This window comes from Loxodonta africana, chromosome 9 (genome assembly GCF_030014295.1).
Source record: "Loxodonta africana isolate mLoxAfr1 chromosome 9, mLoxAfr1.hap2, whole genome shotgun sequence".
NCBI lineage: Eukaryota > Metazoa > Chordata > Mammalia > Proboscidea > Elephantidae > Loxodonta > Loxodonta africana.
Window position 1 is genome coordinate 7,900,338 of NC_087350.1, and position 24,833 is coordinate 7,925,170.

At 39.7% G+C, this 24,833-nt stretch overlaps 1 protein-coding gene across 9 annotated transcripts in view; it reads left to right on the forward strand.

The window, feature by feature from the left end:
* Nucleotides 1–24,833, forward strand: part of SYK (spleen associated tyrosine kinase) — a 133,298-nt gene that overhangs the window by 88,357 nt on the left and 20,108 nt on the right. For 7 of the 9 annotated variants that reach the window (XM_064291034.1, XM_064291027.1, XM_064291028.1 and 4 more), the window contains 7 exons: nucleotides 46–127; nucleotides 500–549; nucleotides 2,231–2,299; nucleotides 11,268–11,352; nucleotides 12,817–12,994; nucleotides 14,462–14,671; nucleotides 16,177–16,366. In XM_064291034.1, coding sequence (XP_064147104.1) covers nucleotides 46–127; nucleotides 500–549; nucleotides 2,231–2,299; nucleotides 11,268–11,352; nucleotides 12,817–12,994; nucleotides 14,462–14,671; nucleotides 16,177–16,366 — 864 coding nt within the window. The remainder of the gene's footprint in view (nucleotides 1–45; nucleotides 128–499; nucleotides 550–2,230; nucleotides 2,300–11,267; nucleotides 11,353–12,816; nucleotides 12,995–14,461; nucleotides 14,672–16,176; nucleotides 16,367–24,833) is intronic. The other 2 variants (XM_064291030.1, XM_064291033.1) reach the window with 1 other exon arrangement.

Genomic DNA, 24,833 nt, shown 5'->3' on the forward strand with positions numbered 1-24,833 from the left:
CCCGCCTTGGTTATTCACTGCCCGTTTTTGCTTCTTCTCTTTCAGCTAGTGGAGCATTATTCTTATAAAGCAGATGGTTTGTTACGAGTTCTTACGGTTCCCTGTCAAAAAATTGGCACAGACAATGGTGAGTTAGTATGACGTTGGAGTCTTCATTTTTCAAATACTGGCAATAATCAGCCTCATTTAGGATTTGGCCTATGGCAGATTCAGGTTGGATGAGGCCTTATTTTTACTGGTTGATTAAAAAAAAAATGATGTCAGATCACTCCAATTTTATATTTCATTTTTCAAAAAGTAGCCTGTAACTTTAACTTTAAAAAACTAGTTAGTTTTAATTGCATATGTGAGCAAATTGAGTGAATGATGATTAAAAGAAATATATAGAGACAGCACGTATCATCTCAAGCAGTAACGTTCCCTGTGGTGGATCGGCCTGCAGTGAGGGAAGGGGATTTACATGCATACAGCAGTAATTTTCCGTGTTCTTTCTATCTAGGAAATATTAATTTCGGGGCTCGGCCACCACTTCCAAGTTCCCATTCTGTGGTAAGTGTTATTAGAACTATGGCTGAAGGTGAAACAATTGTTTATCAGTGCAGATGAAGAGCATCTTTTGAGCAAACAGCACTAGTGGTAGTGAGTGTTTCAATTCCGCTTCAAAATATACCCCTCCATGAACTGAAATTGCTAGTGACCATTAGCTGTAGTTAGCCTGCTTCCAGTTCCAAGTTAGCCAAGTTTTCATGATTTCTTTAGCTATGTAAAATTCTACCCAAAGCTGAATTAGAGACATGCCTCATGTCAGATTTGGGAAAACGGTGAGGTCCATTCTTGAGCCATCTGTGTTAATGCACGTACATAATCCACGTGACTGCATGCATGACTGTAAACATGTCTGCCATGAAACCTGCCTCACTGAGAGCATCTTGTCCTCTCTTCTGGTCAAATTAACTGAGATATTGTTATCAGAGTACTTGACCTTTCTGCATGGCTTGGTTTGACTAAAGCTTAACAGAGGAAGACTTGGAATGGGTATAAATTAAGTTTGTGAGGTGCATGGTAGAATAACAGATGAGAGAACCACCAGAGAAAGGTGGAGTCCGAGGTGGGCGCTTAGCCAGAACCCATCTCCCCACCCGCCACGGACAGGAGATGAGAGTATGGCTGGCGCACACATCTCCCCTTGGGTTTGCTGGGTGAATATCCCCTGCCATAAAGAGAGTGGATTCCATCTGTCTTCTCCCTCCAGAGCTAATGTGCAGATTTAACTCAAAGCAGGAATTCAATTCATGCTCAATTTCTGAGGACGTCAGTGTCCTTTAATGTTTTCTATGAAGGGTAACAGTTCTTCATGAGCTGGCCCTCTACACCCTCATTATGACTTTTTGCCTGCCAACCCTTAAAGGTAAAATTTGCAGAAAGCCAAATGTAGGATTGGCCTCCCATAGGGACTATTGATTACCCAGGAGCTGAGGCTACATTGAAACAGAGGAGGCTACATGGAGCAGCATTTGTTATCATATTGGGGGAACAGGAATTTACTAAAATATCCGTAAACTCTGGGTCAGCATCTAAAATGTAGCACCTTTATGGAGTTCTCATTTTATTTTGCCCTTTACACAGCTCATGGGCCTGGCAGCTCTACATTTACGTCAGTGTATGCCCCAGGAAATGGATCTATTTTTCTTTAAGATCAATGAGGGCTTAGGGCTGAGAAGTCTTAAAAGCTCTATGTTTAGCCACATATCACCCAATGGCTTCAAAAAGTTAGGTATTTTGGCATAACTTCTTTTTAGATACACATGCCCTAGATGTACAACTCGATGAATTTTCGCAAACATGGCTTCACCAGCACCCTGGATCAAGAAACAAAATTGAGCAGAAAGATTTACTTTTTAGTTTCTTTATGTTGATTTCTCTTACGTCTGTGACTTAATTCTATATAAAATAAGGCTATTTAATGTAACAGCTCTAATTTTGCAGCCTGTAGCGGAAAATATTTTCCAAATATTTTTTTCAAGATCCTTCTGATCAAGTGATAGAATCTTCTTGAAGCATTCCAAAAGTTTGAGAGTTACCTATGCAGTAAACTTCACTGGCCACATTGGGAGAGGCTCTGCAGTGTAATGATGAAGCCAGTTAAAATAGCATGAAAACATGTCGTGTAAGGTATCATTTATTGTTTTCTGAAACATTTACTGTTTCTCTTTGCCATTATGGTTTCTAGACTTGGTCAGCGGGTGGAATAATCTCAAGAATCAAATCATACTCCTTCCCAAAGCCTGGCCACAGAAAGGTGCTAAAGTGTCCCCTGCTTGCTGATCCCTGACTAAGTGGTAGTTCTCAGCTGCACTCAGTGTACATGCTGCAACGCCCGGCCCGCCCCTGAGTGTGCGACTGTCCACTGAGCCCCCTGGTGTCCAGGCTTAACGCTCCTCCCACTCTGCTTGTGTGCCTCTTTGTTATATGTAGCCCACATGTTACATGTGACATCCTGGGTGGCCCACGCCCCGGGCGCACCCTCTCTGTCTCTCGTCAGGCTTCAGTCACTTTGCTGCCAAAGTCCATTAACGTTAGCACGCTGTGTCTGCTAAAACGTGAACTGTAACATTATTTCCATAAATGTGATGATCGGTAGGAGCTGTTTCTCATATTGGAACATCTTTTCCGAGACTGGAGTTACTTTTTGGTTGCCAGAATCACATGTTGCAGTATTGTGGTAACTGAGTATATAAATTACAATTTCATGGAAGGGGTACCAAGGTTTCCTGACGTGCATGACTGTATGACGTGGTTAGTACTTAAGGCTGTTTATTTTAAATATATCACATGCCACGGTAATTTCACTATTGCAGGAAATTTCTAATATTTTAGATAACAAATTTGTAAGCAAAAGGTGGAATCTGAGAACTAGAAAATCCATGTTTCTTACTGAGGCAGTAATCTTGACATATAACTGATTCCTGTGTTCTGCTATACGATTGAATTTTGAGAAAAAATAAAGAGAAGTCCTATTCTTAATGATTTCTATTTATAATGATTGCAACCCCCACAAAATGTATCTGTAAGAAGTATGTGGATTGCTTATTTTTTTCCTTTCTATTTTTATTGTCAGTGGGGTGACATTAATTCTCTTAATGGTAATCCTTTCCATTTTCATATGAATATATGCTTTTCCAGATATTTCAGCATGTAATTGAACATCAGTTCATGAGTTAGATTGCCTAAATTACTGAATAGACATAATGGAAATGTTGTTGTTGGGTGCCATCGAGTCAATTCTGACTTACAGTGACCCCACGTGACAGAGTAGAACTGCCCTGTAGGGTTTTCTTGGCTGTAATCTTTAGGGAAGCGGATGGCCAGGTCTTTCGCCCATGGAGTGCTGGGTGAGTTTGGGCTGCCAGCCTTTTGATTAGCAGCCAACTGTTTAACTGCTGGGCCACTAAGGCTCCTCTAATGGAAATAGAAAAGCGTAAAAGACCTGAGATTTTATTTAGTAATAATTTTCCAAGTGGACAGTCATACTCAAGATGTTCTTAATCTTGTTGATTGCAGAATAGAGAAACAAGTTTAATGTAGAGTTTGAGGGGAAAAAAATTGTCAGTAAACCTGAATGTAATAACTGTGTCTGTTTTAATGCCATGTTCTTAGTTAGCATGCACTACCTCATGGAAAGTGCCGGCTGTGAGATGTGGCATCCCTTGTGAAGAGATTTAGGGATCCATTTGTCAAGGTGGTACATTCTTTATTGTTGGTGCGCCCCTTTTGTCCCACAATTTAAGGTTTTTTCAAGCCACCAGGGCCAGTTTGATGATTGGGGCTTTTGCCTCAAATAAGAATTCTAATAATGCAAGGCAAAGTTCTCCACAGCTGCCAGCTTATAGTCACCCTAGCCCTGGACTGGTTTTATGGTATGAACATGGTTTCCAAGTGCATCATTCAGGGTTCAACCAGAGAAGCAGAGCCACTAAGAAATATGTGTATATAACACACATAGACATATACAGTGAAACCTGTGAAAACCAGAACTCGACAGGATTGCTTTGTTTTTCTGGGTCTCGCAAGTTTTCCAAAATTGACAGGGTGCACTTTTCTGTCACTTCTTTAGTAGAAAATATTCGTGTTTTCCTTCTCTGACAGGCTTCTGCCTTCTTACACAGGTTTCAGCTTTCACAGGTTTTACTGTATATGCATGCATACGTGTGTGTGTATATAAATGTATATAACATGCATATGCATGTAAACATGCACACACATAAATATACATATGTAACACATACATATAAGAAAAAAACAGTGCCGTTGAGTTGATTCTGACTCATAGCGACCCTATAGGACAGAGTAGAACTGCCCCATAGAGTTTTCAAGGAGCGTCTGGCGGATTCGAACTGCTGACCCTTTGGTTAGCAGTCGTAGCACTTAACCACTACGCCACCAGGGTTTCCACACATACATATACACACATACATTTATACATGGAATTGCATGTAGTTGGCTTATTACAAGGAATTGACTTACCCAGTTGTGGGGGATGGTAAAGCAAATCCAGTGCCCATAGGGCAGGCTATCAAGAAGGAACACAAGCAGAACAGCACCTCCTGGGCTTGGCCCAAAGCTGTTGTCCACAGGCAGGAGTTATCCTTCCCCTTCCCTCTTCTTCTTCCCCCCCTTCCCTTCCTTCATTCCTCCTCCTTCCTCTCTCATCCTTTTTCTTTCCTTCCCTCTCCTCCTCTTTCTTCTCTCTCTCTTTCTTTCCAGAAAGTCTAAGGTCTCTTCTAAGGATTCACAACTGCTTAAGACAGGCCTGCCCAGGAAAAGGGAGTCCCTGGGTAGCTCAGATGGTTAAGCGCTCAGCTAGTAACCAAAGGTTGGTGGTTTGAACCCACCCAGAGATGCCTCAGAAGAAAGGCCTGGCAATCTACTTCCAAAAAGTCACAGCCTTGAAAACCCTATGGAATGCAGTTCTACTCTGAAACACAAGATATCAGTGTAAGTAGGAGTAGACTCACTGGCACCTGGTTTTTGGTTTGCCCAAGATAATCTCCCTAATTTAAATCAACCAATTAGGATTTTTTTTTTTTAATTACATCTGAAAAATTCCTTTACAGCAGCACCTAGAGTTGATTCAATAACTGGGGATTATATTTAGCCTACAGAGCCCCAGTGGCATGATGATTAAGTGTTCAGCTACTTAGCAAAAGGTTGGCAGTTTGAACCCACCCAGAGGATCCACGGAAAAAAGACCTAGCAACCTGCTCCTATAAAGATTACAGCCAAGAAAACCCTATGGGGGCAGTTCTGCTGTGTAACATGGGATCACTATGAGTTGGAAATTGACTGGACAGCACCCAACAACATGGTTCAGCCTAGCCAAGTTGATACATCAAAAAGACATCACTACAAGGAAACAATAAAACAGTATTGTGAGAAGACAAACCCGCACCTCACCTTATCTTCCCAAGGAGGCTCAGGGCTGATGTTAACCATTTACTCACAGTGACTAGAGAAATATCTAGAAAATGAATTTTACTAGAATAACTTTAGTAAACTGGAGGAGCACATGTCTAAAAACATTGAAAAATATCGGTAAATATAAACCACTGCCCACTGCTGTTGAGTCAATTCCGACTCCCATAGGGTTTCCAAGGAGCACCTGGTGGATTCCAACTGCCGACCTTTTGGTTAGCAGCCATAGCTCTTAAGCATTATGCCACCAGGGTTTCCATCAGTAAATATGACTACATAAAAATAAATATATGTGTAGAAAAAAAATAACATGATCAAAAGAGAATAACAAACTTAAAGTATTGAAATAATGACACATATATAAGGTTAATACCTTTAATATATAAAGAGATTTTATAAATCCTTATGAAAAGTAGCAATAATCTAATAGAATAATGGGCAGAAGGTATCATTAGGTATTTTACAGTAAAACAAATATATGAAAAGATGTTCAACTTCATAATAAGAGAAATGCAAGTTGCAACTGTGTTGCACTATTTCCGTCTGTGAAACTGATCCATACAAAAACACCTTGGTAACACAGCTGCAGCAGGGTACGGCAGATAAGACTTTCACACTTTGCTGGAGAAGTATGAGTTGATACAACCTCTAACAAAGGCAATTTCATAACATTTTATCAAGATTAAAAGTGCACATATTTAGATAACTGTGATTTTATTTCTAAGCATTTATATAGATATCCTTAAATTTATGTGTAACCATGTACATATGGAAGTGTTTATTCCAACATTGTCTAACTGACAAAGTCTGGAAATAATTGAAATGTCTATCAATAGGAAATAGATGAAATAAATTTCAATAAAATTCATACTGTGAGAGGCAGCTGAGGTGCAGAATTGCTTCCAAGGTATAATCTAATGGCAAAAGACAAAGTCATGTATATATAGGCTTATATAATATAGACTGTCTCTGGAAGAATACAGAACATCCTGGTTGTTTGGGGGAGTAGGGAGCAGGGCAGTGAGAAACGGGGTGTCAAGGAGACTCGCTTTTCATTATAAACCCTTTTGTGCCTTTTTACATTTGTACCTATTAAAATAATTTAATCAATACACAATTCACTAAGACTCCCAGGGAGAGGGAAAAGAAAGAATTCCTAAAGCTACACTCTTTTACTTGGTGATCCCTAAGCAGTGGACTAGACCATTGAGAAAATATGTTTTTAATTATAATGAGTCAGATTTTAGATCTTGCTTCTAAGGTGAAAAAGGATTAATTTAGAAGGTCAAGTGTCATCTTCATTAATCTAAAGAAAACCTAATATCCCGTATTCCATCCAGAAAGGGCTTGCCCTCTTCTTCTGTAGGGTCTGTAGTGTTGTCTTATTCCCCATTGGGACCATAGTCATTCCACCAGCGACCTGGAACCTGGATTTGATTTACAGCAGCTGCTATTTCTACAGGGTCAATATGGGTCGCGATTTGATGGAAACAGGTTTTTTTTTGTTGTTGTTGGTTTGTTTGTTTGGTTTAGTATTTCTGCAGTAAACCTTGTTATTGCAATTGGCCTTCCTACTATTATCTAATTTGAAAACGCCTTTTAAGTCCTGTGTGTGTAGAAATTCAAGTCTAGAAGATGGACTTCAGGACACTTGGCAAGTAACCCCAAGTCAGAAAACTCCAAATTCATATGTCAGCTCCATCAGAGCAGTTTTTTTTTCTCTTCTATTCACTTCTGTATCCCCAATTCTTAAACATTAAAAAAAAAAAAACCTATTGCTGTTGAGTCTATTCCGACTCATAGCAACACTATAGGACAGAGTAGAACTGCCCCATAGGGTTTTCAAGGAGCACCTGGTGGATTCCAACTGCCGACCTTTTGGTTAGCAGCTATAGCACTTAGCCACTACACCACCAAAGTTAAAAATGTTTGTCAAATACATTTTCTTCTTGCAGTTAAGCCAGGGCAATAAAAGGTCAGGGATCAAAATATATAGTTGAACATAGTTTTTTATTATAATTATTTTGGAGTGTTATTGCTTGAATTTCTAAAACTTAAAGAAAAGTCACAAATTGCTGTTCTAGGTGGAAACCTCCAATTGTTAGTGCCACCTAGCATTATCCACAGGTTTACGTCTTTTGAATTTCAGTAAATATGGTGTGAAAAAGAAAGGTCAGCATTTCATTTACATGCTGCTGTTCTCTATGCAGAAAAGATGATATCGTTGTTGATTTAGGACAGAATAAATAGTCAAATACTAAGCAGAAAGAATAATGACAAATAATGTGGACTAGCAATACATTTTTATTAAAATTAAAATTTAAGTAATAACCGGTACTTTTATAATTTATCATTATACCTTAATGCTCATTCTTTATAAAACCCTCAAATGCTTTCTTTCAAATGAGCACTTGCTTCCAGGATATTTTGTTCTTCTATTAAATGGTGTATTCATCAAGTAAATTGGGAAAGGTGAAACATACATTTTGTATCCCCATCCTCATTAAAGCAACCACAGCACTTTCAGTGGACAGAATGGAAAACCACCCATTTCTTACAAAGACCATTCTCCCCAGTGCAGTGCCATCCTTTGTTCCATCACATCAGTCACCAAGAAGGAGTGAGGGAAGGGGTACGAGGGACTAGGGTGGATGAAAGCTGATGTTGGTTTGTCAAGGAAACAGGGTACTCTTTGTGGCTGGGCCACGGAGGCTCAATCCCATGGTGCGCTGTGATGGGCAGCATCAAAGTAAGCCTCTGAGCCACCTGGGCTGAAAACATGGAGATCCCTAACCTGTTTGCTTATCCATAAGTCAAGATACACTCAGACAACTATGATAATAATAACAATAATGATAGATAATAATAATGAGGATAAATTACTCACGCCCATGAGCTCAGATTCTCTGTGTCCATTGCTAATAATTCCTACTGACTCCTGATACCCTAGTCCTTTTCAGTACTTTTTACAACCTCCCCCTCTGATTTAAAATTCTTCCTCCAGAATTCATATACCAGGTAATTGTATTCTGATTTAATTGTAACAAATCTTTATCAAGGAGCCCTACCCTGGGGGAACATTCTGTAAGAGTGGAGTGACTGCAACCCCTGGATAATTTCTTAAGTGGACTGAGGATGGGAGATTATAAAGTCAAGAGAAGGGATGCTGTCCATTCTCCTTGTCCATGATGACTGGTCCAGGGGTAGCCTTCGCTTCCCTGTGTATCTGTGTTGAAATTATATCATCTGATCTCAGAATTTTACTGCTTTCAGGGAAACGCAAATGAGTTGAAATAGTAAATGTTAACCAGACACTTTTTTTATTGTGCATTAAGTGAAAGTTTACAGCTCAAGTTAGTTTCTCATACAAAAATTTATACACACATTGTTATGTGACCCTAGTTGCTCTCCCTATAATGTGACAGCACACTCTTCCTTTCCATCCCAGATTTCCCGTGTCCATTCAACCAGCTTCTGTCCCTCTCTGCCCTCTCATCTTGCCTCCAGACAGGAGCTGCCCATTTAATCTCATGTATCTACTTGAACGAAGAAGCACACTCTTCACAAGTATCATTTTATATCTTATAGTCCAATTTGATCTTTGTACGGAGAGTTGGCTTCAGGAACGGTTTTAGTTCTGGGTTAACAGAGAGTCCAGAGGCCATGTCTGCCAGAGTTCCTCCAGTCTCATTCAGACCATTAAGTCTGGTCTTTTTTATTAGAATTTGAGTTTTGTACCCCAGTTTTCTCCTGCTCCATCAGGGACTCTCTGTTGTGTTCCCTGTCAGGGCGGTCATCAGTGGTAGCCAGGCACCATCTAGTTCTTCTGGTTTCAGGCTGATGGAGTCTTGAGTTTATGTGGCCCTTTCCAAAAGAAAGTTTAAAAAAAAAAAAATTAGTTCAAAAACTATTTCCAGCCTGGAATTTGATTGCAAGAGGGATCTGAATAGAGGGAAGGATGGAATTGCCTGGTTTCTCCTATGACGATTCTGAGACAGAGTGATTTTATTATAAGTTTGAGGAGAACTCACAGTACGTCAAATGATCTGTGATCATATGTAAACTTGTAAAAGTAGTACGTTGTTACCTGGGATTATCCCCAACTATTTCTCTCCTTTAGTATAAGGATTTGAATGATAACTCATTTTAAAATTGTTTCTACTTCATATCTCCCAGTTTTAAGAAGTTATGTTCATTCATTCATTCACGTGTTCTTTAATTCATCTATTTGTGTGTGTGTTTGGCACACTTTTATTGAACACCATGGTGGGCATGGCTTGTTACTAATGTAGTGAGTAGATGGTTATGCCTCTTAGAATTTATATTCCATCTTCATTCTTGATACATCATAGTTATTTCAATTAAATATTTCAATAAGGATGTTGAGGTAGTCTGTGAGGAAATGGATCCAACAATATCCCATTGAAAAAGCAGAGCAGATTTTCCTTAGCCTGGTCAGAAGGGCTTTTGCTTCCGTGAGCAGGGCCACTGTCGCACTCAGTGTACAGCAAGAATACCATGAGGAAGTCAGGATCCTTGGCGACAAGCGGTGTTAGTGGAGCATCTTGCCTCCAGGATTCTACTTTTGGTTCCTGGGCTTGTAATACAATCAGACAGGCAAGGACTTAGGTGCACTGTAAGATGAGTGACTGTGTAATATTAAGCTTCATGTCTTCTTTTCCTTAAATGTTTCCTTTAATGGCAGTATCTCATTTCTTCGTGGCCAATGTTTGGGCACTGATAAGGTAGATAGAAGTATAAAATTTATACTCAGCTCACACCAAAAAATGGATTTGAATCATGGCTGTCCTGTGAACTAAATTTATTAGCAATAATTTTGCTTCATTTGGAGATGGGAGTGGGTTAGGAAAACTGGAGAGAAAGACTTTCAAAATGAAAATCTCTTAGTAATATAAAAAGTAGATTTTTTTCCCCAGTTCTTTCATGATGCACATTGAGTTGACCAAGTAAGTAATAGGGAAGGTTGCTGTTAAGAATGACCTGCAAATCTTTGTTTCACGGATAGACCTCAGTTACCTGCTTTGGGTTCAGGGAAGAATTATCTCACTTCAGGTATCAGGTGAGCCAGAAGAGGGTCCCCGGCCTCATAGGGCAGGTACCGTGATTATCATTGGCATCAGTGTCATCGTCATTGGTGCCTTGGCTTGCTAGCAGCCAGCCCTCCTCCTTGGAACCTTTATATCACTGGACGATGCTACTCTCTGATATCTACCCAAATGTTTCTAGATGTCCACCAAAGGTAAAAATCCAAGCAGAGACTAGGAAGCATGAATGTTTTAGAGTTGGGGAGTGGGTAGAAGCAGCAGGTCGGCATTTAATATTCATTTTTTAAATAACTCCCATATTATATATAATTGAAGAGAAGTCATTAATAGAGGAGAATGAATTCAAGGGGAAAATGAAAATCCCTAGCATCTCTAAAAAAAAAAAAATTTTTTTTTATCTTTAGGAGTGTAGAAATAGGATTTGAAAGGGCATGTAAGTGGGAAGGGAATCTCCCTGAACAAGTAGAGCTGATTCTCTCACCGCTCTGTCTGAGATACCTGTAGAGCTTCTTGAATTGGGGTAGCATGAACTTTATTAAACCATCACAGGGTCCAAACCGTTGCTCGGAGAACTGAGATAAGCCTTGATTTTTTTCCTGCCTTTCTTCCCAATTCTTTCCTTTGCCTTCCCTGCGTAAATGAAATGTGATTATTTTAAAATAATTACACAGATCAACCCAGCAGTGTATTGATGAAGAAAAATGACCAGTTATTGTTCATGTGCTTTAGGCACCCTCATCCCAAGGTAGCCGGCCAGAAAGTTCCGTGTTCAATCCTTATGAGCCAGACCGAGGACCTTGGGCCACTGAACGAGGTGAGAAAAACCACTTTTATTTACTGGGCATCCACAGGGGAGGAGGTGCTTCCCATGGTCGCTTGTAAATTTGCAGTCAGCTTGCTACTTCACACCACTGTCTGTCATTGCAATGTAGTGACAGTTAGCACTAAACAAGACTATTGTCTAGTGGCAGGTAGCAGATATCACATATCTATGAACAGTGGGGTTCCATTGAGTGAGAGGGTATGTCACCGACTCCCTTATGTTAAATGGCAGCATTGAAAATGTATAAAACATAAAAATCATGACTGTTGCTTCAGGATTTCTCATCTCTTGTAATTTTAATACGACTCAAAGTTAACTTTACATTTCTATGAAAGTTATGTTCTTGGAGATATGTTTGTATTGCTTATTAAATTTCAGCAGAAGGTATAGTAACGGATGATTAGTACTAACTGAAGGAATATCTGAGTTGCTGGAATTCTAGACATATTGAGAAAATTGTACTGATTCTCAGAGGCCACAAGAAGATAGTCTTGTAGTAAGATACACCCTTAAAGAACTCAGTAGCCCTCCAGTAGACTTGTTCTCAGAAATGGGACCTGTGGATGACCTTCTTGGGTTCTCTGGGTAGCCCGAGGTATTATTTTATTAATGAATTTGATCTCTTTATCTGTTGGTACAAAACAACCCCAATGCCTAGTGGCTCAAAACAATAATAGTCTTCTCATTATCTTGTATGGGATCTGTAGGTCATGAATTTGGGAAAGGCACAGCTGGGTGGTTTTGGCTCAGCATCCCCTGGAGCCATATTGTGGCTGGAGCTGGAATGGCAGGGACAGAGGTAGTGGTGGGCTGAAGCATCTTGGACTGGTGAGGCATCTCCCCATCTTCTCTTAGTCTCAGGACCTCTCTGGTTTCTCCAGGTAGGCTGCTCTGTGCTTTCTCACAGCCTGGTGGCCTCAGGGCATTGGATAAAATACATAACATCTGAAGGCTTCAAGAGCAAGTTTTCCAGCAAATGAGGCAGAAATTTCATGGCCTGTTATAACCTCACCTTGGAAATCACATAAGCTACTTCTGATATATTATAATGATTGAAAACATTATAAAAGCCACCAAGGGAAGGTGACATAGACTTCATCTCTCAATGAGCAGAGTGTCAGAGAGAATTTTCAGACATAGGTAAAACTGTCACACACCATTAAGATGGCTTCATTTGAAGTATCTGTGGTGTGAATGACCCACTTGATGACTCCTAGATGTAGGGACACCCCATACATTAGTGCAAGAGCAGAAGTCAGGTAGAACAAAAGATGAGGGCTCTTTTGCTGCTCCCCTGTGAGTTGGGAGGGATACTCTTTTGAGTTTTCCTAGGCACCCTACGGTGACCAGTGTCTTAAAGGCACAGTGTGGCCCCAGGAAAGGAGGAGGGGCAGACAATGGGAATTCCATGAAGGATCTAGCCCAAGGGTTGTGTGTCTCTTGGATGTATTACAGGTCCCCAGAGAGAAGCCTTGCCCATGGACACCGAAGTGTACGAAAGCCCCTACGCAGACCCCGAAGAGATCAGGCCAAAAGAGGTCTATCTGGACCGAAGTCTGCTGACTCTGGAAGACAATGAGCTTGGCTCTGGGAACTTTGGCACTGTGAAAAAGGGTTACTACAAAATGAAAAAGTAAGTCCCTTCATACCATGATGTCATCCTCATTATTGTCTAAGAGCTTATGTTTCTAGAAACTGCTAAATATACATATATAGTGTTCATTTAGTAATAATCACAAATTTAACCTAGCATAGCTATATCCTTTTTTTTTTTTTAATGAATGTTAAATTTTTGTTCATTCCTGGAACAATTATAATGAAAGCATCTATTAAGTATACTAACTAACTTTTGTTAGTTTAGGAGTAATACATATACCTTATAGAAAATAGAAACAAAGAAAAACATAAGAAAATGAAAACATATTCCTACCATGCAAATATTACTACCACTAACTAACCTTAGTGTATTTATTTTTTAGATGTTTATATGCACTAAATTTATGTTTCCTTTTCTGTATACATATTATACTTATTCTGTTATTCTCCTATTTTATTGGATAGTTCCTTTCTTATAATCCAGTTTTAGAGTTCAGCAAAAGAGGTATACTTCCCATACATATCAGTGGGAGATATGTCACAGAGGGACGCTAGTTTTTAAAATCATGCATAATTAATTCCCCTCCATTTATTTACACCCTACCATATTAAAATATTTTTAAGAATTCAAACACAACCTATATGATGGTTTTATTAGAAAATGAAAAATAAGTTCTTAAAAACTCATTGAGGCCTGCTTAAAATAAACAAAACTCAGTTGAAAAAGTGTGTTCTAAACTATGAGCTTTAACAACGTAAGCTTTTTAGTTTTACATACAGGAGTTCATTTTTAACATATATTAAAGGAATTTCATATTCATATAAGACATTGATGGTTCAGTGTTAGAATTTTCACCTCCCACGTGGGAGACCTGGGTTAGAATCCTGACCAATGTCTCTTATACACAGCCATCGCCTGTCAGAGCTTCCAGAATAAGATGGACTATGAAGGAAGGGCTGGTGATCTTCCTTCCGAAAATCAGCCAATGAAAACCCTGTGGATCACAACGGTGTGGTCTGTAACCAGTCAGGAGGCTGCCTCAGGGCCAGGCAGCATTTAGTTCTGTGGTGAATGGGGTCGTCATGAGTTGGGAGACAGTATCACAGCAGTTAACAACAACAACAACAACATATTTATCTATGTTTTTTTTTTATACGTAATCTAAAATGATAAATCACGAGATGTTACAGGAATCCATGTATGTAATAGCTTATAAGGTTTATTTAAAAGTTATCTAAATATTCTACGATTTAGGTCTTTTGCTTGGCTGAGGCATTCTTCAGTACCACCATCCTATTATTTTTAAGCTATGGGGTGTAACTCCATGTGTAGAAAACAGTTGGAAAACTATTAACTTATTACATGGCTTCTTAAGACACATTTTCATTCTGTTGCAGGGTATTTCCATAACACCATCTCTGCCTAGGAATTATGTCTCACAGAAGATAATTATGCAGAAGTGAGCCATTCTGAACATCTTATATGTTATGATTTCTTTTGCAGAGTCGTAAAAACAGTGGCCGTGAAAATACTGAAGAACGAAGCCAACGACCCCGCTCTGAAGGACGAGCTGCTGGCGGAAGCCAACGTCATGCAGCAGCTGGACAACCCTTACATCGTGCGCATGATCGGGATCTGCGAGGCCGAGTCCTGGATGCTGGTGATGGAGATGGCGGAGCTCGGGCCTCTCAATAAGTACCTGCAGCAGAACAGGTATCTACTCCGACTGTCCCCCGAAGGCACAGAAGCCAGTACCGTGAGGGACGGGGCCCCTCTGCCTCCCTTCCCTGCTCCCCGCCTCTCCCCAGTGTTGATCCACACTCATGGACTTTAAGAGGAGAACAAAGAGACGCCATCTTCGGATCAAATTCTCTTTTGCTCTTATTACTCAGAGAAAAACTCTAATTCAACAATTTTGTCTTCATTCACCTCCCTTACTCACTCTGTATTGGCCAATGATGGATTCAGCCTCATAGTATCTTGACAAGAAGTCTTCCCTTACAGAGGCAGGAAACATCCTCTCTTTCTTTGTTTTTGTTTTATCGTGGTGAAATACACATAACAAAACATATGCCATTTAAGCCATTTTTGTGCATGCAATTCGGTGACATTAATTACTTCCACCACGTTGTATAACCATCACTATTAGCTGTTTCCACATTTTTTCATCACCTCTAAGAAAAGCTTAGTGCCTTGTAAGCAGTGACTCCCTGTTTCCCTCTCCTGCCTGTCCCGGTGAGAAAAGAGACCCGGTAGCCACTAATAAATTTGGGTCTCTGTGCATTGGCCTATCGTAGATATTTCATGTAAGTGGGATCATGCAATATATGTCCTTATGTCAGACTCATTTCACTCAGCATAATGTTTTCAAGGCTAATCCATGTCATAGCATCAGAGCTCCATTCTGTTTGTGGTTGAATAGAACACACTCTTTTTAAAGAAGCCTAAGAGGTAACTGTTTTAAACATCTGAATGACAGCCATACCTCTAAGCTCCCATGTGTAAATGCTTGTTAAAATATCAGGTAGCTCTTAATCAATTACAATTTTCACCAGAATCATCATGTTGTATTCAACGAAAGCTATTGTTGGGATGGACGAACTCACATGGAATAAAACGTAATAATAGCCACTATTTGGCCCCTCTGGGTAACGTCTTCTTCAGACTAGTAACCTAAAGGTTGGCAATTTGAACGTACACAGCAGAGCCATGAGAGAAAGGCTTGGTGACGTATTTCCATAAAGATTACAGCCCAGAAAACCCTATGGAGCAGTTCTACTCTGTCACACATGAGCTGTTCCTATTTGCTACCTTCTACATTACCCAGATTGTATCTTTACAGTTTCCGTAGAAGGGAACTTTTGTTATCCCCAGCTTATAGATAAGATATCGAAACTTAGGATGGGCTTTATTACTTGTTGAGTGTGTTGGATCAATGATGTGAACAGAAACCTGACTCTCTATAAGCCATTATACAGCTTCTCATGGAATTCCAGGCACCCCGTGAAAATCTTACCCATTGACCAGGAGAAAGAGAATGGCATTCACTCCTGAACAGCTGAATGTTAACAAGATCATTCGTCACCACTTGTGACTCTTTTTGTTTAAGAAAAACAGGAAATTAGTGAATTCATCTTCTGCGTGAGTGGGGAGTGTGACTGGTTGTTCTAACATGGACCACTGCCCACTATCTCTAATGACACATTTGTAACTTGCAGGCATGTCAAGGATAAGAACATAATAGAGCTGGTTCATCAGGTTTCTATGGGAATGAAGTATTTGGAGGAGTGCAATTTTGTGCACCGAGATCTGGCTGCAAGAAACGTGTTGCTGGTTACTCAACATTATGCCAAAATCAGTGACTTTGGACTTTCCAAAGCACTTCGTGCTGATGAAAACTACTACAAGGTAGGAACAAGTTAGCTAATCTTAAGAGCAGTAGGTTAGTAAGAATTTGAAATGCAAGTATATGTTTATTTTATCACAGAAGGTTTCAAGAAGCGACTTCCCTATGCAAAAATGACTATGTAAAATTTTTTGTTAAGCTTTGGTTTTTTGTTTAAAAAAATGGAAATATGATAATACGTAACACTTTGAGATTTATTCAGAATAGTATCTTCCAAACATGTTCCATGGAATCAAGGTATTAATTTTGATGGTTCATTAAAAAAATATAAAGAAGAAAAATAGACTTTCTTCATGAAATCACTTTGGAAAATGTAGGTTAAACAGGTTTCATTCCTGTGAGATTTGTCAGAGCCCTTATCATGCTAGCCTGCATTATATGTCTCAGTAGGGGTTTTGGCCTGCTGCATTTTTCAAGCCTAATCCATTCATGGAATCCTTTTCCGACAGAAGATCTAATAACATCTTGAGCAACATTGTTCCATAACATATAGTTGGATCTATTCCAAAATAACCTATAATAATATGCTCCACAACAAAGCAAGGTGGAATGGGAAAGAATAGAGAGTTAAAGAATTAAAGAGGGATGTCGGCTATGGGCGCAAACGAGAACCGTGCATGGAAAAGTGAATTTGGGCACCAACAAAAATGTAAAACCAAGTGCCCTTTAACCTAGCAGTTCTTTACAAACATACCTATGTACCTGGACAGATGCCCACTCTCAGTAATGTTCATTATAACATTATTGGTAATAACAAAAAATCTGTAAATTACCTAATGGCCTCTCAGTAGGAGGCTGGTTAAATTAGTCATGGTAGATTCATTCAAAAAATTCAATCCAAGGCTTTTAAAAATGACATTATTTGCGTGTACTTATATAGAAAGTCCTATAGGGTCGCTATGAGTTGAAATCGACTCGAGGGCACTGGGATTTTTTATATAGAAATATGTCCACAACAGATGGTTAAATTAAAAAAAAAAAAAATTTTTTTTAAAAGGTAAGTGCAAAAAAGTATGGCCCTAGTTTTGTTACCACAAAAAGGACATATGTGAACTGCCAGAAGAACGAACTTATCTGTCTTGGAAGAAGTACAGCCAGAATGCTCCTTAGAAGCAAGGATGGGAAAACTTTGTCTCACTTACTGTGGACGTATTGTCAGGAGGGATCAGTCCCTGGAGAAAGACATTGTTCTTGGTAAAGTAGAGGGTCCGTGAAAAAGAGGAAGACACTCATTGGGGTGAATTGACACAGCGGCTGCAACAGTGGGCTCAAGCATAACAGCGACTGTTGAGGATGGAGCAGGACCAGGTAGCATCTTGTTCTGTTGTACATAGTGTAGCTATAAGTCGGAACCAACTCAGTGGCACCTAACAACAACAACATGCTCGTAAATAGGTTTGTTTGGAAGGATACAAGAAAAATTATTTAAAGTGGCTGCCTCTGTGAAGAAAGACCAGAAGTTGGTGGTAGAAAAGGACTAGCTTTTCATTGTATTTATACTTTTTCTAATCTAAGGTTTATCTTTCTATTAGTTCACAATGCAGAATAAACTTGAAATAACACACATACATGTATTGTTCACAACTTTTCAAATCAGAATCTAAAATTAATACATATTGTGGTGAAAACGTGAGTGCAATCATTTGTGTTATTTAGAGGAGAAGGATCATGACACCTTATGGTTTCCAAGCTGACGTCCCCATATTGCCCCTTCTGTAGTGCTGGTCACTCCCCTCCCTGCACCCCAAGTGACTTCACACAGATTAAAAGATTAAAGAGTAACATCAACAGGAAGTGACAAGCCTTCTCGGAACAGCACGTCATCCTGAATCCCAAACCCCTAAGGGAAGGTTTTGCTGTACATGATTTTGATCTTTTCTTATCACCACTTGCCTTTTCAAATTAGATAATTGGAAAATTTTAAATATTAAAAAAAATGGTGTTAGCATTGGCTTAAAAGTGTAGACAAATGCCCAGTAATAGTTAAATCTTCTTGTAAGCAGCCCACCCAGTATTTCTTGGAGCATTCCGAGTAATGTTCAGGCTCTGTATGTAAATGAAGGTCATGTGAGAAATATCACATCTAGACTCCTCCATCGCCATCTACAAACCACGTAAAGCTGTGTATGGCCAAAGTAAAAGGTGAGCAAAAATATTAAAGGATGCAAGCAATTTGCACCGAACCTGACAAATACACCCACACATGTATTTTTAAAATTCATACCACACAGACACACGACATTTTTTGGGTCAGGATTTATTTTATTTTAAATAATATTTTATTGTATCTTCGGTTAAGGTTTACACAGCATCTTAGGTTCCCATTCAACAGTTTCTATAGAAAACGTTCAGCGACAGTTACATTCTTCACAGTGTGTAAATGTTCTCAGTATTTCCATTCTGATTGTTCCATTTCAATTAATCTAGTTTCCCTGACCCTTTATGTTCTCAACTTTGATTTAAAATAATTATTGGCTATTTGGTCTCATATAGATGATTTTCTAAAGGAGCGCAGTACTCACAGGTGATATTCTCTATTCTGTAAGCCAATCTGACATTTAGCTAAAAAGTGACCTCAGGGCCTAGTTTCGGTTCAAGATTTGAAGGGTATCTCAGGGCAGTAGTCTCAGGGAGTCTTCCTTTCTTATCCAGTCCAGTAAGTTCAGGGGGATTTTTTAAGGAATTTGAAGTTCTGTTCCACATTTTTCTCCCATTCAATCAGGATCCATCTATTGTCCTGATCACAACGGTCGGGAGTGGTAGCTGGGCATCATCTAGTTCTTCTGGTCTGAGAATAGAAGAGGTCACGGTTCATGTAGAGTGTTAGTCCTGTAGACTATTTTCTTCTCTGAGTCTTTGATTTCCTTCTTGCTCTTTTGCTCTGGACCAGTAGACACCAATAGTTGTATCTTGGATGGCCACTTGCATGCTTTTAAGACCACAGATACTACTTACCAAACTAGGTTATAGAACATAAACTTTATGAACTATATTATGCCAATTGACTGAGATGTCCCACGAGACTGTTGGTCCTAATCCTTCAAACCCAGGAAGCCTGTCTCACGTGGTATATAATTATATCTAAGAAGTATCTGTAACCGTGCCTCCTATGTGCTTTATTATATATATGAATATGTATGCCTATAATCACATACAAGCATATGCATATATACATATATACACCCATATATACACCACTCCTCACTTATTGACATGGCTAGGTTTCAAATACCAGGTCATTATGTGAATCAGCATTATGCAAAAATGGAGGATAACCACATCAGATCACAAAATGAAGGATGACTGCATCATTACCTAATGCCAAATTACATCACTTCATAACTGCAAAATTACATCGTTACCTAACTGCCAAACCATGGAGAATCACAATCTAGCCAAGTTCACACATGATAGCTTAACCATCTGTAAAAATGGCATGAGGGTGGCATCTGACCTCCTCTAACTTCAGAAGGGAGGAGGAAAATCAAGATCAACAGCCCAATGCTGAGGTGGAGGTCAGACATGCCTCCTCTCCACCGTCTTTACTGATTCTGATACCAACTGTCCCTCTTATGGCACTCTATACTTCTCTTGCTGGGTTCGATAATTCACTTCAAAGGCCACGCAGAACTCACAGACCATGCTCACGATTATGGGATTTATTAGAGAAGTAACAGGTTACAATTCAGGCTCAGAAACACTCAAGGATACAGTTCTTCCATCGGGACAGCCTCTTCCCAACCGTGCTCAAATGCACATCTTTCCCTGGCCCTAGGCCTCTGCCCAAAGGTGCTCAGATTTCTCTCTCCATGGGCCGGGAAGCCCACCCAGCATGCCGTCTTCTGCTGCCAGGTCTCTGCTGCTGGGACTCTCCTGCCACCACTTCTCAGCATCTTCAGGGTTACAACTCTTTCTCTCTCTTGATCTCCAGCTACCAGGAACTTCTTCAGCACTGGGATCCCAAGTCCAAAGGTGCTGGCTCCTGGCTGTTCTTCGTTGGTAGTGGTGGGATCTTCTCTTTCCCACCTCTGGGGTGGCATATTTCAAGCTCAGAGGGATGGCAAAACTGACCAATCCCTTTGATGGGCTACAACTACCCTATCTGCACCGTCCCACCCAAGTGATTGGGTTACAAGACCACGGCTAGAAAGGCCAAACAAACATGATCTATCACATGTACCATCACAGCCAGTGTTAGTCTCACCTTGCACCTTGGCGTTTGTTACTGCCAGATGTGTGTCATTAATGTGCAAAATAGAGAGGAAATTTTTTACTATTGTCATAACTGAAGTGTCGGATAACGGGATAGTCGATAAGTTAGGAGTAGGTGTACTCAAATATACATACCTATACACATACACATATATGTCTACATACGTATATATGAACACATATAATTTTTGGTGGTTGCTCTGTTGCAAAATTGTATATGCCATGATGTTAAGTGCCATCAAGTCAGTCTCAGCTCCTAGTGACCATGTGTACAACAGAACAGAACTTTGCTCAGTGTACCATCTTCACAATTGTTGCAACATTTGAGCCCGTTGTTGCAACCACTGTGTCAGTCCATCTAGTTAAGGGTTTTCCTCTTTTTCACTGACCTTCTGCCTTACCAAGCATTATGTCCTTCTCCAGGGGCAGGGCCCTCCTGATAACATTTCCAAAGTACACTAGAGCATTCTGGCTGTACATTTTCCAAAACGGATTCATTTGTTTTTCTGGTATATTCAATATTTTTCATCAACACCATATTCAAAGGCATCAATTCTTCTTCAGTCTTCCTTATTAATCGTCCAGCACTTGCATGCTTAGGAGGTAATTGAAAATACCATGGTTTGGGTCAGGTGCACGTTAGTCTTCAAAGTTACATCTTTGTTTTTTAACACTTTAAAGAGATCTTTTGCAACAGAATTGCCCAATGCAATACATCGTTTGATTCTTCATTGCTGCTTCCATGGGTGTTGATTGTGGATTCAAGTAATATGAAATCCTTGACAACTTCAGTATGTTCTCCATTTATCATGTTGTTGATTGTTGGTCCATTTGTGAGAATTTTTATTTCTTTCATGTTGAGGTGTAATCCATACTGAAGGCTGTAGTCTCTGATCTTCAGTGGTATGTGCTTCAAGCCCTCCTCACTTTCAGCAAGCAAGATTGTGTCATATGCATATTGGAGGTTGTTAATGAGACTTCCTCCAGTTCTGTTGCCAGGCTCTTCCTTATATAGTCCAGCTTCTCAGATCATTTGTTCAGCATACAGATTGAATAAGTATGATGAAAGGATACAAACCCGACACACAGCTTTTCAGATCTTAAACCATGCAGCATCCTCTTGTTCTGTTCAAACAATTGGTCTATGTAGAGGTTCCTCGTGAGCACAATTAAGAGTTCTGGAATTCCCATTCTTCAAGATGTTATCCATAATTTGCTATGATCCACACAGTCAAATGCCTTTGCATAGTCAATAAAAAACAGGTAAACATCTCTCTGCTATTCTCTGCCTTTGGCCAAGATCCATCTGACATCAGCAATGATATCCCTCATTCCATGTCCTCTTCTAAATCTGGCTTGAATTTCTGTCAGTTCCCTGTCATTGTACTGCTGCAACTTTTTTTGAGTTAGCTTCAGCAAAATTTTACTTGCATGTGATATTAATGAACTTTTTTTGATAATATCTTCATTCCATTGGATCAAGTGTTTTTGGACTGGGTATGAATATGGTTCTCTTTCAGTCAGTTGGCCAAGTGGCTGTCTTCCAAATTTCTTGGCATAGAAGAGTTGAGCACTTCCAGTGTTGAATTCTCTCGTTGAGACATTTCAGTTGGAATTCCGTCAATTCCTGGAGCCTTGTTTCTCATCAGTGCCTTCAGTGCAGCTTGGACCTCTTCCTTCAGCACCCTTGGTTTTGATCATATGCTACCTCCTGAAATGGTTAAACATCGACCAATTCTTTTTGGTACAGTGACTCTGTGTATACCTTCTACCTTCTTTTGATGCTTTGCATTGATCAGTATTTTGCTCCCAGAATCTTTCAATATTGCAACTCGAAGCTTGATTTTTTTCTGCAGTTTTTTTTAGCTTGAGAAATGCTGAACATGTTCTTCAACTCCACGTCTTTGCACATTTTATTATAATACTTTACTTTGCCTTCTTGAGCTGCCCTTTGAAATCTTCTGTTCAACTCTTTTACTTCATCATTTCTTCTTTTTGCTTTAGCTACCTGAGATTCAAGAGCAAGCTTCAGAGACTCTCCTGACATCCATTTTGATCTTTTCTTTCTTTCCTGTCTTTTTCATGACCTTTTACTTTCTTCACATATGATGTCTTTAATGGCATCCCACAACTCATCTGGTCTTTGGTCATTAGTGTTCAGTGCATCAAATCTATTCTTGAGATGATCTCTAAACTCAGGTGGGATATACTGAAGATTGTACTTTGGCTGTCGTGTACTTGTTTTCATTTTCTTCAACTTCAACTTGAATTTGCATATGATTCTGTTGCACATTTGGCCTCTGGCCTCGTTCTGACTAATAACATTGAGCTTCTCCATTGTCTTTTTCCACAGATTTAGTCGATTTGGTTCTTGTGTATTCCATCCTGTGGGATCCACGTGGTATAGTCACCATTTATGTTGTTGAAAAATGTATTTCCAATGAATAAGTCATTGGTCTTGCAAAATTCTATCATGTCATCTCCAGCATCATTTCTATCACCAAGGCCATATTTTCCAACTACGGATCCTTCTTTGTTTTCAACTTTTGCATTCCTGTCATCAGTAATTATCAATGCATCTTGATTGCATATTTGATCCATTTCAGACTTTAGAAGCTGATAGAAAATCTCCAGTTTCTTCATCTTTGGCATTAGTGATTGGTGCATGTATTTGAATACTAGTTGAATTAACTGGTCTTACTTGTAAATAGATGTGTGGATATTATCCTGCCACTGACAGCATCGTTCTTCAGAATAGTTCTTGAAATGCTCTTTTTGACAGTGAATGTGATGTTGTTCCTCTTCAATTTGTCATTCCTGGTATAATCAATCAAACCAAATCATACCCATTGCCATCGAGTCGATTCCTACTCATAGCCACCCTATAGGACAGTAGAACTGCCCTGTAGGGTTTCCAAGGAGCGGCTGGTAGGTTTGAACTGCCAGCCATTTGGTTAGCAGCCGAGCTCTTAACCACTGCACCACCAGGGCTTCCTATATGATTTTCCAATTCCAAATGGCCAATACCAGTCCATTTCAGTTCACTAATGCCTAGAATGTCAATCTTCATGCATTCCATTTCATTTTTGACAACTTCCAATTTCCCTTGATTCATGCTTTGTACATTCCATGTTCCGGTTACTAATAGATATTTGCACCTGTTTCCTGTCATTTTACGTCGTGCCACATCAGCAAATGAAGGTCTCAAAAGCTTTACTCCATCCATGTCATTAAAGTCAACTCCACTTTGAGGAGGCAGCTCTTCCCCACTAGTATTTTGAGTGCCTTAACCTTAGGGGCTCATCTTCCAGTACTATATCAGACAATGTTCCACTGCTATCCATAAGGTTTTCACTGGCCATTTTTTTTTTTTCAGAAGTAGATCACCAGTTCCTACTTCCTAGTCTGCCTTAGCGTGGAAGCTCCGCTGAAACCTGTCCTTCATGGGTGACCTTGCTGGTACTTGAAATACTGGTGGCATAGCTTCCAGCATCATAGGTACATGCAAGCCACCACAGTATGACAAATTGACACACAAGTGGTGTATTTATGCCATAACCCAACATAGCAGTTACCAAAAGTTCCTTTTTTCTTGTGTACATTTTAGTGACATTGTTCACCTTTGTCAAGCTGTATATACTTCACCTTAATTTGGTGTTACCTGTCCCATCACCAAAAATAACAAGTGCCTACTATGTAGAGAGTGAATCCCCTTCTCCCCCCACTCCCCATCCCTAGTGATCAATAATGAACACTAGTGGCTGTATATTTGCCTGTTCATGTCATCTCCTAAATGTGAGAACATACAATACTTGTTTTTTTGTGATTGACTTGTTTTGCTCAACATAATGTCCTCCAGGTTTATCCATGTTCCAAGATGTTTTGGAAACTCATTTTCTGTTATCACTAAGTAGTGTTCCATTGTACGTATGTACCACATTTTACTTATCTATTCATCCATTGATGAACACTTAAGTTCTTTCCATCTTTTTGCTATGGTGAATAGTGCAGCAATGAACTTAAAAGTGTGCATGTGTCTGTTCCTGTCACTTCTATCAGATCCCTGGGGTATACGCCCAAATCAAAGGGGGAAAAAAATCTGTTGCTTTCAAGTTGAATAGAGCTGACCCATAGGGTATCCAAGGCTACAACTCTTTACGGAAGCTGAATGACGAATCTTTCTCCCGTGGAGAGGCGTGTGGGTTTGAACCACCAGCCTTTCAGTTAGCAGCCTAGTGCTTAACCTCTGTGCCACCA